General features: G+C 49.4%; 1 protein-coding gene across 1 annotated transcript; it reads left to right on the top strand.

The window, feature by feature from the left end:
- The first annotated feature begins 235 nt into the window (after positions 1–235).
- KIF3B (kinesin family member 3B) lies at positions 236–10,490 on the top strand. The gene is made up of 9 exons (XM_065850152.2): positions 236–324; positions 2,278–3,701; positions 4,278–4,379; positions 4,857–4,979; positions 5,090–5,208; positions 5,433–5,546; positions 6,210–6,315; positions 6,524–6,702; positions 6,960–10,490. The coding sequence occupies exons 2-9, from the start codon at positions 2,319–2,321 to the stop codon at positions 7,051–7,053; spliced, it is 2,220 nt and encodes a 739-aa protein (XP_065706224.1). The 5' UTR covers positions 236–324; positions 2,278–2,318; the 3' UTR covers positions 7,054–10,490.
- Positions 10,491–11,029: the final 539 nt, after the last annotated feature.

The following is an 11,029-nucleotide window of genomic DNA, read 5'->3' as shown; positions in this document are numbered from 1 at the left end:
CTGAAATTCCTTCCTCCGTCATTCCCAGCTCAGAACCTTCCCAGGCCCGGCTGTGGCTGCACGGCACTCCTTGCCGCTCCCGGGCTCCGGCTGGGGCAAAGCCCGGCACTGTTGGGGTCTGGGGACGGCGCGGTGCCCCGGGCCGGGCGAGGGGAGCGGCCCCTTTGTCCCGGCTCCATCCGGGCCCGGTCGGTACGGAAGTGCCGGCGTGGGGGCGGGCACACGCGTTGCCAAGGAAGTGCGTCAAGGGCAGGGGCGGGGCCGCTTCGCCGCTTCCGGCGCCGCGGTAGGAGGCGGCCGCGCGGCTCCATGGTGACGGCGCAGGTGAGTGCAGCCGGGCCCGGCCCGGCCCCGGGAGTCCCGCCGAGCCCCGGGCCTCGCGGTGTGCGGCGGGAGCCGCCCCGAGGAGCCGCCGCGGCCCGGGACCCCTCAACCGAGTGCTGGCCCGCCGCTCCCCCGATGCCGCCGGGTGCGACAGCCCAGGGCGGCTGCTGTCCGGGCCTCGCCTGCGGGGTGTCGGCCGGGGCAGCGAGCGGGGGCGGTGGCGGGTGTCCCCGACCCTGGAGCTGGAGATCCGGGGAGCCCCGGACCCGTCCCTGCAATCCCCGGTGTTGCAGCTGCGGGGCGGTGGGTGCCGCTGGGGGTCCCGACCCCGCCGCCCCGGCTGGGGCACGGCCGTGGGTGCCGCGCGGAGGCAGCTGGAGGTGACGAGGGTGACAATAAGTGACAATCGGTGCGCCGCAGCAGAGGTGACAGCGGGGCCGCTGGTTGGGCTGCGGCGAGCTGGGCGGGGGTGGGGGAGGCAGGTGGGTTAGGAAGGAGTAAAAGACACGAGCGGTTAAGCCAAGGTATCGTGAACACACAAACGTCTGAAAGATTTGAACTGTGAGAAAGTGACGGAATTTTTAAGCTATACCTGGGGATTTGCAGAGGCACGGAAGGGAAGGGAACCCAGAAAACCTTCCTGAGATCCTTGAACTGAAGCCGGGCAGCGCAGAGGCCTCGGCACTTGGGGTGGGAGGGATGAGCGGGGGGAACATCTGTTCCCTGGGCACACGGCTGAGCCTGCGGGTCCTGACACCCAGAGCCGCGGAGAAGCGGTTACTGAGCGCACGGGCAGGTTGTGGCCTCGCTTATTTTATCAGGCGCAACTTTGCGTTGACTGAAATAATCAATAGTTTTTGGATTTCTGCCCTACTCTTCATTACCCGCTGGTTTCAGAGCCCACCTCGCTGGGTTGTTCACTCCGCTTGCTGGTTTGTTTTACTGTGTTTATGAGCACTGGCAGACTGTGCTACATTTGGCTGCTTTAGTGATTTCCTTTGTAGCGAGCTAGACTGTGAGACTGGGTGAAAACTTTCCTGTAACAATTATTTTCACTTGATTCTTGACAGAAAGGGAAGGTAACATCGGTTTTCTCAAGACTGGAAATGCAGAATATCTAGGGGATGTGATGCCTGGAAATGGACAAACTATTTAATGGTTTTATCTTGAGTCCTTGCAGCTGCTGCAGCCCAATTAAAGATCTTTATTCTGTAAGCAGGCTTCTAAAAGTGACTTTTGGAGTGTAACACACAAGAGGAAAAAAGCATTTGGGCGGTGTTCCAGGGAACCGCTGCCATTTAACAAAACCCAGGCACAAGTTTTAATGCTTCTGTGGCAGGATGGTCCTCATGACATGTCACATGTGAGGGGATTGTAATGCAAATGTCTCAAAATTATGAGAAGGTTTCATCAGTACATAAGAAGCAACACTGAAAATACTGTATTTCTAATTTACAGTCTCTCTTGAATTGTGGTAGGCAGGTGCAGCCTTTGATCAAAGCACCCGAGTGATTCCCTTTCAAGAGCCCGAGCAGTGTGGAGAGGGCAACCTGGGGCTGGATTTTCAGATTATGAGATTTAAAGCAAAAAGCTTGACTGCAAAGGGAATCAATGGCAAAGTATTAACTTACATTTATAAATAGTTTAAAAGCATTATGGTTATTTTTAAGGGTCAAGAAAAGGATCTCTACCAAATGTGAAGTTGTGATTTGCTGAAGTATTTTTGCAGCAGAGCTTGTAGAACTGATACTGTTTGATGGACGGGCTTTGGTAAAGTAACACTGGCTCAGTTCAGGCCTTTTTAAAGTTTTCACGTTGCACATTATTTTTGTTCCTCAGAACTTAATGAATGCAAAATGCTGCTTGAAGAGATGAGTTGAATCTCTGGCTTTGTGAAAAATTGTCACCTGAAGAAAATGACCTTCACATATTCCCCCTTTGTTTCTGGTTTAGGTTTCTAGCCCGGGCTCACCCATCAGTGGGATCCCGCCATCATGTCTAGGTTAAAGAGCTCGGAGTCAGTGCGGGTGGTGGTGCGATGCCGGCCCATGAACAGCAAAGAGAAAACGGCTTCGTATGAAAAAGTTGTTAACGTGGATGTCAAGTTAGGGCAGGTCTCGGTGAAGAATCTGCGGGGAACATCTCATGAGCTGCCTAAAACTTTCACCTTTGATGCCGTGTATGACTGGAATTCCAAACAGGTTGAACTCTACGATGAGACCTTCAGACCTCTGGTGGACTCTGTTCTGCAAGGGTTTAACGGGACAATCTTTGCCTATGGGCAGACTGGGACAGGGAAAACTTACACGATGGAAGGGGTGCGCGGTGATCCTGAAAAGAGAGGGGTCATCCCCAATTCATTTGATCACATCTTCACCCACATCTCTCGATCTCAAAATCAGCAATACTTAGTTAGAGCATCTTATTTGGAAATATACCAGGAAGAAATCAGAGACTTGTTATCAAAGGATCAGTCCAAGCGGCTGGAGTTAAAGGAGAGACCAGACACAGGTGTGTATGTGAAGGATTTGTCCTCCTTTGTTACAAAAAGCGTCAAAGAGATCGAGCACGTCATGAATGTGGGAAACCAGAATCGCTCCGTGGGTGCCACCAACATGAATGAACACAGCTCTCGATCTCACGCCATTTTCGTGATCACTATTGAGTGCAGCGAGTTGGGACTCGATGGTGAGAATCACATCCGCGTTGGGAAGCTCAACCTGGTGGACCTGGCGGGCAGCGAGCGCCAAGCCAAGACTGGAGCGCAGGGAGAGAGGTTAAAGGAAGCGACCAAAATCAATCTCTCTCTCTCAGCTCTGGGCAACGTTATCTCTGCCCTCGTAGACGGCAAAAGCACCCACATTCCATACCGGGACTCCAAGCTGACCAGGTTGCTTCAAGACTCGTTAGGTGGCAATGCCAAAACTGTGATGGTGGCCAATATAGGCCCTGCCTCCTACAATGTAGAGGAGACTCTGACAACACTGAGATACGCCAACCGTGCCAAAAACATCAAGAACAAGCCGCGGGTGAATGAGGATCCGAAGGATGCTCTGCTCCGAGAATTCCAGGAGGAGATCGCTCGGCTCAAGGCACAGTTAGAAAAACGGTCTATTGGCAAAAGAAAGAGGAGGGAGAGGAGGAGAGATGGTGGGGAAGAGGAGGAGGACACTGAGGAGGGTGAGGACGAAGGAGATGACAAAGATGATTATTGGAGGGAGCAACAAGAAAAGCTGGAGATCGAGAAGAAAGCGATAGTTGAGGATCACAGCTTAGTAGCAGAAGAAAAGATGAGGCTGCTGAAAGAGAAGGAGAAGAAAATGGAGGATCTGAGGCGGGAGAAGGAAGCGACAGAAATGTTGAGTGCTAAAATCAAGGTAGGATTCTTCCTTGTCATACTTTCTGAAAGCAATTTATTTAGGCTGTGGGGAGAATAGATGGTTTCCCAATTTTGAAAGTTATTTCACGAGAAGTTTCCAGGATAGTGATTTGTGTTTAGATTGGAAGATTTAAAAATAAACCATTTCTAGACAGAAGTTGAAATTTCCACCATTAATTACATATTTCAATATTCTTGAGTTGTTTCATTGTTCTTATGTGCTGATCTTGTAGGATCTTAAGCAATCAACACAATAAAATGTGATGATCCGTCTTCTCACAAGCTGTAGCACAGAAACTGCTTCATTGCATCACGGATCATTAACGGTTTTTTTCCAGGAGAGCAAGCGTCGTGGTTCTCTGGCTTTGCTGCACACAGCAGCTATGCCTGATTCCACCAAGTTACTGTTTCATTAATCACACAGTTTTATAGGAATTTTAAGAAACAGTAATTCTTGTAGCAGTTGCCTTGGAAGACAAGTTAAAAAGGAAGCTGCCCTGAAGTGGTTGTATCCATATGAGAGAAAGTTCTGTGGTCACAGAGAGAAAGTTCTGACCTTGGTTTTTCCTTTCAGGCGATGGAAAGCAAGCTGCTGGTGGGAGGGAAAAATATTGTGGATCACACAAATGAACAGCAGAAAATTCTGGAACAGAAACGGCAGGAAATTGCAGAACAGGTACCAGGAAGAACATTTGTTCTTTTGTTTAAAAGGCCCAGCTGCAGAGCTTTTATAAAACATTCTGTCAGGAGAAACTATAAGAAAATATGTCCAGGGTTAACCCTCAAATTGGTTTAATGCTAATTGTTAATCTCAAAAGAAGGGGGAAGGGCATGTGTCCTATTTGTCATCGTATGAAGTGCTATGGCTGGTATGTGTTGATAAAAAAGGCAAAAAAAATAGTGTAAGCATTGCATTTGATTCCTTTAATTGAAGCTGGAGCACTTATTCATATGATCTGATTTTAACAGCAAAATAAAGCCAAATAAGTCTTAACGCTTCTGGTATTTCTATGGCTAGAGATAGGAAGAGCTAGAAGCTAAAGCAAAATCCCTGAAACCCAGGGAAGTAAAAACATCCTGAGCGCTGGTTTCCTGTGTGCCAGCCTGGAGAGGGCAATGCAATCATGGTCTTAACGTTGTGTGTCACCTTCAGAAACGTCGGGAACGAGAAATCCAGCAACAGATGGAAAGTCGGGATGAGGAGACTCTGGAGCTGAAGGAGACCTACAGTTCTTTGCAGCAAGAGGTGGACATAAAGACCAAAAAACTCAAAAAGGTAAAAGAACATGATTCCATGTCTGGTGGGTTAGGAATAAAATCAGCTTGTATGTGAAGGTGGCAGGAATGTTGGTGAGTTGTGACTGTGGCTCTTGTTGTCTGCCCCAGTTATTTTCCAAGCTGCAGGCTGTGAAGGCGGAGATCCACGATCTGCAGGAGGAGCACATCAAGGAGCGCCAGGAGCTGGAACAGACCCAGAACGAACTCACCAGGGAACTTAAGCTGAAGTGAGTCCCAGCACCTCATTGCCTGCTGTGAACAGAGGCAGCTTCTTTGGGCAGGGAGTGGAGGAGCAGCATCACATGTGCTTGTGGAACAAGATCGAGACATGAGAAAACTCAAACATTCCTCCTTTTTCAGGCTGTATTAAGTCAGTGGGAGAGAAGCAGTGGAGAAATTAACCTGCTAATTATGTTTCTTGTGTATTTCCCTTTTTTTTGGTTGCGTGTAGGCACCTGATTATTGAAAATTTTATTCCCTTGGAAGAAAAGAATAAGATCATGAACAGATCATTCTTTGATGAAGAGGAAGACCAGTGGAAACTGCATCCCATAACCCGTCTGGAGTGAGTTTGGTTCTACTCCTTTCTTGAGACAGAATAATCGGTCACAGAAGCCCTCTAGTTGTCAAGAACGAGGTATCCCCAAACAGTGATGGAAGTTGGGATTTAAACTGGCCCTCCAGAGTTTGTAGCTTCTTGCTGCACTATAAAATAAAGAATTCTGTTCCTCTTAATAGGTTGAATAAAATAGGAATGTACAGTTAGGAGTTACGAGAATTCTTGAAAGATCAGGGTTTTCTTCTAGATGACCCCAATAATTATATGTAAAATATATGCATTAGTGCATTCACCATTCAAATTACAGTACATTCTTGTAATATTTCTTTCCTGTTATAGATAGGGAAGCTCTCAAAAATAATTATTATGAGAGCTGTGATCAGGTCCTGCCTCTCTACAGCAAATTTAGAAAGTTGGGGGCAGCTGAGTGCATCTGCAGTCTGTACAGTAACAATGTGTCACAATACCGGTTGTGCAGGAACAGATGGCCCAGGATCACGGTCTGATCTTGTCTCTGACTGCAGGAGCTGCTCCTGCAAGTGCAGCCGAGGTCATTACTGCTCTCCTGAAATTATTTCTGTGTGGAACTTGCAAGTGTTTTAGCTCCTAAACTCCAAGAGGAGTCTGTGGTTTTGGTGTATAATAGACAGAATATCTATTTTTCTCTAGTAACCAGCAGATGATGAAGAGACCGGTATCTGCTGTAGGATACAAAAGGCCCCTGAGCCAACATGCCAGGACGTGCATGATGACCCGTCCAGATGCTCGATACAGGGTAAGCCCAGCTGTGGTTACTGCCTTCGTGTGTCCACCCTCCTGCGTAGGGGAACGGGACTTTCAGAGGATTGTTCATTCTTCTGCGGACAGAAATTTGTACAGTGTCCTACATACATATATCAAGTACTTCAGAATAAGCTTCTGGAGAGAAAATAAACAATCTGTATGAAAATGTGCAGACTTTGATTCTGCTTCTACTGTCTCAGGCAGAGAACATCGTGTTACTGGAACTTGACATGCCCAGCCGAACAACAAGAGACTACGAAGGTCCAGCCATCGCTCCCAAAGTTCAGGCAGCTCTAGAAGCAGCTCTGCAGGATGAAGATGAGATACAGGTGGATGCTTCAACCTTTGAGAGCACTTCAAATAAAAAATCAAAACCCAGGTGAGCTGAACTTTGAGTAAGCAGACTCACTGAGAGGTGCAGGTACAAGTACGGTTTATCAGCACTTCTTGTCAGTCAGGTTAAGGCGAGCTTGGCTGGAAAGCAGAGAGAGGAAGAAACATAGAACAAAAGAGAAAGCTGAGACTGATTAGAGAATAAATCCAATTAAAAATTCAGCTTTTGGAAGATTAATTTTGATGAGTAACAGGTGACATTATTGGGGCTTTTAGTTTATTTTTTCATTTTTACTTCCTCAGGCCTAAAACTGGAAGGAAGTCGGGGGGATCCTCTGCAACAGGTGCCCATAGTTCTCAGCTGTACCCACAGTCCCGAGGGCTGGTTCCGAAGTAAACCAGTGGCTCCGAAGTAAACCAGCAGTTCCTCTCCAGGCGCCAACAGCCTTTGCCTTCCGAGAGCAGAGACAGTTCCAACCTGCAGAGAGAACTCCCGGCCGGGCCCTGGCCCCTCTCCCCTGGAAACGGCCTCTTGGCCCTTTCACTGACTTGTGCACTGAGCCACAGGAAGATACGTGCTTGCAATTCAGCATTTGGCCTCTGTGGGAAACAGATTTTAGTTAGGAAATAAGAAATGCATGAGGTACGTTCGAGTGTGTTAGAAGCAGTGGGAAGCATGGGGATCCCCTCCCAGCGTTGCCGTCTCTCATTCCACACTCGCCTGTCTGCGCTGGGCTTCTCTGTGTTGGGCAGTAAGAAGACTGAGTTGAAAGTCATCTCAACAGAACCACCACTGAAGAGCTCCACAGCGAGACCCAAATGAGGCTGAAAAGCAGAGGATCTGTTCAAACTTCACGAGGTGCCGAGTTTTTCCTCGTCCTGCTTGAGGGGCTGGCAGCATCATTTGGGGTGGTGGAGCTGGTGTGAACAGGCAAGGTGGCAGTGGCCAGCATGTCCTCACCACATCGCTGTGCCTCCCTGTAGAACTGTGGGACGAAAAAGGGGACCGGAAAGCAGCTTTGCACTCTCTAGAGAGGTGGCAATAGAAGCTGAAGTCCCTTCCTTGTTTACAGGCAGAGCTAAGAGCTCCTCTGAACTGACCCTTGCAGACCTCGCCCCTGCCAACAGGAACACACCTGCAGAGCTGTGACAGCCCCACCGCTTTCTTCCTCTCTCTTGCCTCCGTCCTCACCCCTGGCATTTAAAACCAGTGTCCATAGGAAGTCTTTAAACTGTGAGGTGACGTGGACATTTTCTCTTGTCTCCCACTGGTCACAGGAAATGTAGTGTTGGCTCCGAGCTGCCCCTGGCCAGCTCTGTGCTCCCGTCAGCTGGGTGGAGGGCAGAGCCCCAGAACATGGAGCTGCCCTTGAGTGCACTCTGGTGAGCGTGGTCCCTTCCCTTGATGTGAGAGGAGGTTCTGTGTTCGGTACATTTGTGCCTGTTCCACATTAGCAGCTTTCACTTTGCACCTCCCAGCCCAACTGTGAGGGAAAGTGTGTGTCACCCAGTTGGAGAAATGGAATCTGGTGTTAATTCTAGGGGTTTGACTTTGAAAATAAGGGAGGAAGAGCTCCTGCTTTTGACAGTCTCTTTGCAAAGCTGTCCTATGATGAAAGCAGGTTCTGGTACTGCTGCAGGCTGGTGTGGCAGGGCAGAGAGTGGTGACACTGCCACACTGAGAACAGCCAGCTGTCCCTGTCTGGTGTCTCATTCCTAAGTTTTAGTTCTCTGTATATTGAGACTTGGGATGTTGCTTTTTCTGGTTGCTGTTTGCTGTCATCCCATGGACATCTTGAGCTGTTTCCCTCACTGAGGACTTACCTGGTTTTAGCAATGCTCTGGTGTGTGGACTCTGCCTCGCCTGCTCATTAAGTTCACACTGCGTGACTTCCCCAGGCTGGGGAGTCCCGTCCTGGCCACCCGTGAGCAGGAGGAATCCACTGGCCAGCACAGCTCACCCTGCGCCCTGCGGGCACGGTGCCCGGTGAGCAGGCTGCCAGGTGGGCCCGGCAAAATGCAAACGTGGCTGCTTTCATTCATAGAGTGCTTTTCTGGACCACAAAACTGGTATATATATACACAGATGCATATATATATATTAGTTTTGGTAGAGGAGAGGAGTTTGCTTATAATTGAGACAGCAGGCATCTGGCAAATTTCTTGCAACCTGAACATGCAAACCTGGCATAATCTTCCTTTTTGTAGAGCACTGTTTATGAACAGAGAGCCTTTGAGTTGGCTCTTGTTGCATAGTATAATATCACCTCCCCTTCCCTCTCCTCCCTGTTTCTCTTTAGCACATCGTCTTCTGTACTTGGACATTTTAAAAGATGATTGTATGGTGTAAGTGCTTGGAGAATAGAAATGAAACAAGAGGGGTCTAAAACCTGAAATAGCAACAAAATATATAGTCACGTATATGTGCATAGCAATGTACACGTATGTTTGATGTGAATATGCATACAGAGTCCTGCGGCTGGAGATGTGCACACTCCTCCTCAGTTGCTCCTGTTCCGTAGGGAATTTGGTATGAAAATCAAACGCTGGGAACTCCTGTTGTGGCAGGACTGGTGTGGGAATCACAGCGCAAACCCAAACTGTTCTCGTTTTAGTGTTGCTAAGCTAGCTGGTTAATATGTCAGAAAGGCTCTGCTTTTACTTCTGTAGAAATTCATTAGCAAGGTGACAGAAACTCAGCAGGGTAGAAAAAAAGAATAAAACTGCATTTTTAGTCCTTGTATTTCAGTCGGAGCTGTGGTTGGAGGTTTGGTTCGTGTGTTCATGGGCAATCTCAGATTGTTACAGCAGCTTTTAGATTCTCATTCCGATGGGTTTACCCTCAACCAGATCCTCAGTGGCACTGATATTAAGATAAAACACATTGTCTTAAGCTTTACAAAACTTACTGAGCTCTGGGTTGAAGTTTTTAAGACACATTCCTGCCGAGTCTGCCCCTCGCTGTGTTTTTTGGACTGTCTGGGCTTCCTGCGGGTCATGGCCAGAGCCAGGAATCCCAGCCGGCTCCTGGAGGAGGCCCTGGGACAGCGTGCGCCGTCACAATTTCTCCATAGGAATGTTTAACATCCTTCTCGTCTTTGCTCTGATCTGTATAATGGGATATTTTTTTTTAAAAGTGTCATGAAGCAGAAGTCCCTTGGCTCTGGGAGCAAACCCCGCCTGAACCAAGGCATAGGAACTAAAGCACTTTCTCAAAATCCTTACCATGGCTATAGCACCTTTGTAAAAATATCCGCATGCTGCTTGAATCTTCTCAAACACGTACCTCTGTCGTAGCACCTTGGGCTGCGCTGGCACATTATACAGATCAGACCAGACTTGTTTGGTGGTTTTGGGTGCAGTAAGTGCTTCACTGCAGAGTGCCGGTCCCTGAGACACCCGCAGACCTGGGTCCGTCCCCTCTTCCCTCTGTGATAGTGAATGCACAGCGGTGTTCAACGCGTCAGGGCCAACGCTGCGGGTCTGTTCCTGCTGTGTTAAAACACGATTTGGAAAGACAGCCTGCAAAAGCCATAATTAGATGCAGAGATGGAACTGAAATGAGAACACTGGTGGGTTTAACTCTCTGTGGCCCAGGCCCTCTCACCTCCTTCAGTCTCCGATTTTGGACCAGTACCCGGGATGTCCAACACAGCTGACCCTGGACACGGCTCCACCTGCTCCCCAGGGACCTGGAGACAACCTGGCAAGAGGTCGGGCCGTAGTTTTACAGCTTCTATTTATTTGTATCATCTCTTTTTGTCTAGGAATGTAAAGTCATCCTAAAATACAACGTGTAATAAAAGTCATTAAGATTTATTGCATCTATCAAAACGTGCCTGTTTTTCATTCTTAATTTGTAGGTAACAGCAAGGTTCAGAGTTCATGTTTTACAAAGCCTTATTTTTATTAAAAACCAAAACAAACACGGCTGAGAGCAAACTAACTGATTATGAAGCGGTAAGCTGCAGGAGTAGCGGTGCCTGGCACTGCTGCCGGGCACTCGGCTCCTCAGAACAACGAGCACCTAGGGCCCCGGACCGGCGCCCTGGCTGTACCCGCAGCCCCGGGGCTGCTCCCCCAGGGATACCGGACCCGCTGAAGGCCCCGCCCGCGGTGGTGGGTTAAACGAGTCCCGAACAGCCGGGGAGCGGCGAGAGGCCGCGGCGGGCCCGACATCATCCTTCCGCTGCTCGCGTTAGAGCCTCGGCCGCAGGCTCCCCGCCCCCGGTTTGGCGGAGCCCGCCCCGTCCCGGCCCCGGCGGCGCCGCTTCCCCGCGGGCCGGGAGCGCGGCCGCAGGTGGCGGTCGGGCCCGGCAGGCCTCGCGGCGCGCGCACCGCCCGATGGGAGCTGTAGTCGCGGGCGGGGGCGG

The sequence above is a fragment of the Patagioenas fasciata genome, chromosome 16 (genome assembly GCF_037038585.1).
Source record: "Patagioenas fasciata isolate bPatFas1 chromosome 16, bPatFas1.hap1, whole genome shotgun sequence".
In the NCBI taxonomy this organism is placed as follows: domain Eukaryota; kingdom Metazoa; phylum Chordata; class Aves; order Columbiformes; family Columbidae; genus Patagioenas; species Patagioenas fasciata.
Note: the sequence above shows the minus strand (reverse complement) of the source record. Positions and strands in the feature narration are given on the sequence as shown.

Coding starts and splice junctions, on each gene's coding strand:
- KIF3B (XM_065850152.2), top strand. CDS start 2,319: ATGTCTAGGTTAAAGAGCTCGGAGTCAGTGCGGGTGGTGGTGCGATGC. Junction 5,209..5,432: donor ACCAGGGAACTTAAGCTGAA/GTGAGTCCCAGC, acceptor GGTTGCGTGTAG/GCACCTGATTATTGAAAATT. Junction 5,547..6,209: donor CATCCCATAACCCGTCTGGA/GTGAGTTTGGTT, acceptor ATTTTTCTCTAG/TAACCAGCAGATGATGAAGA.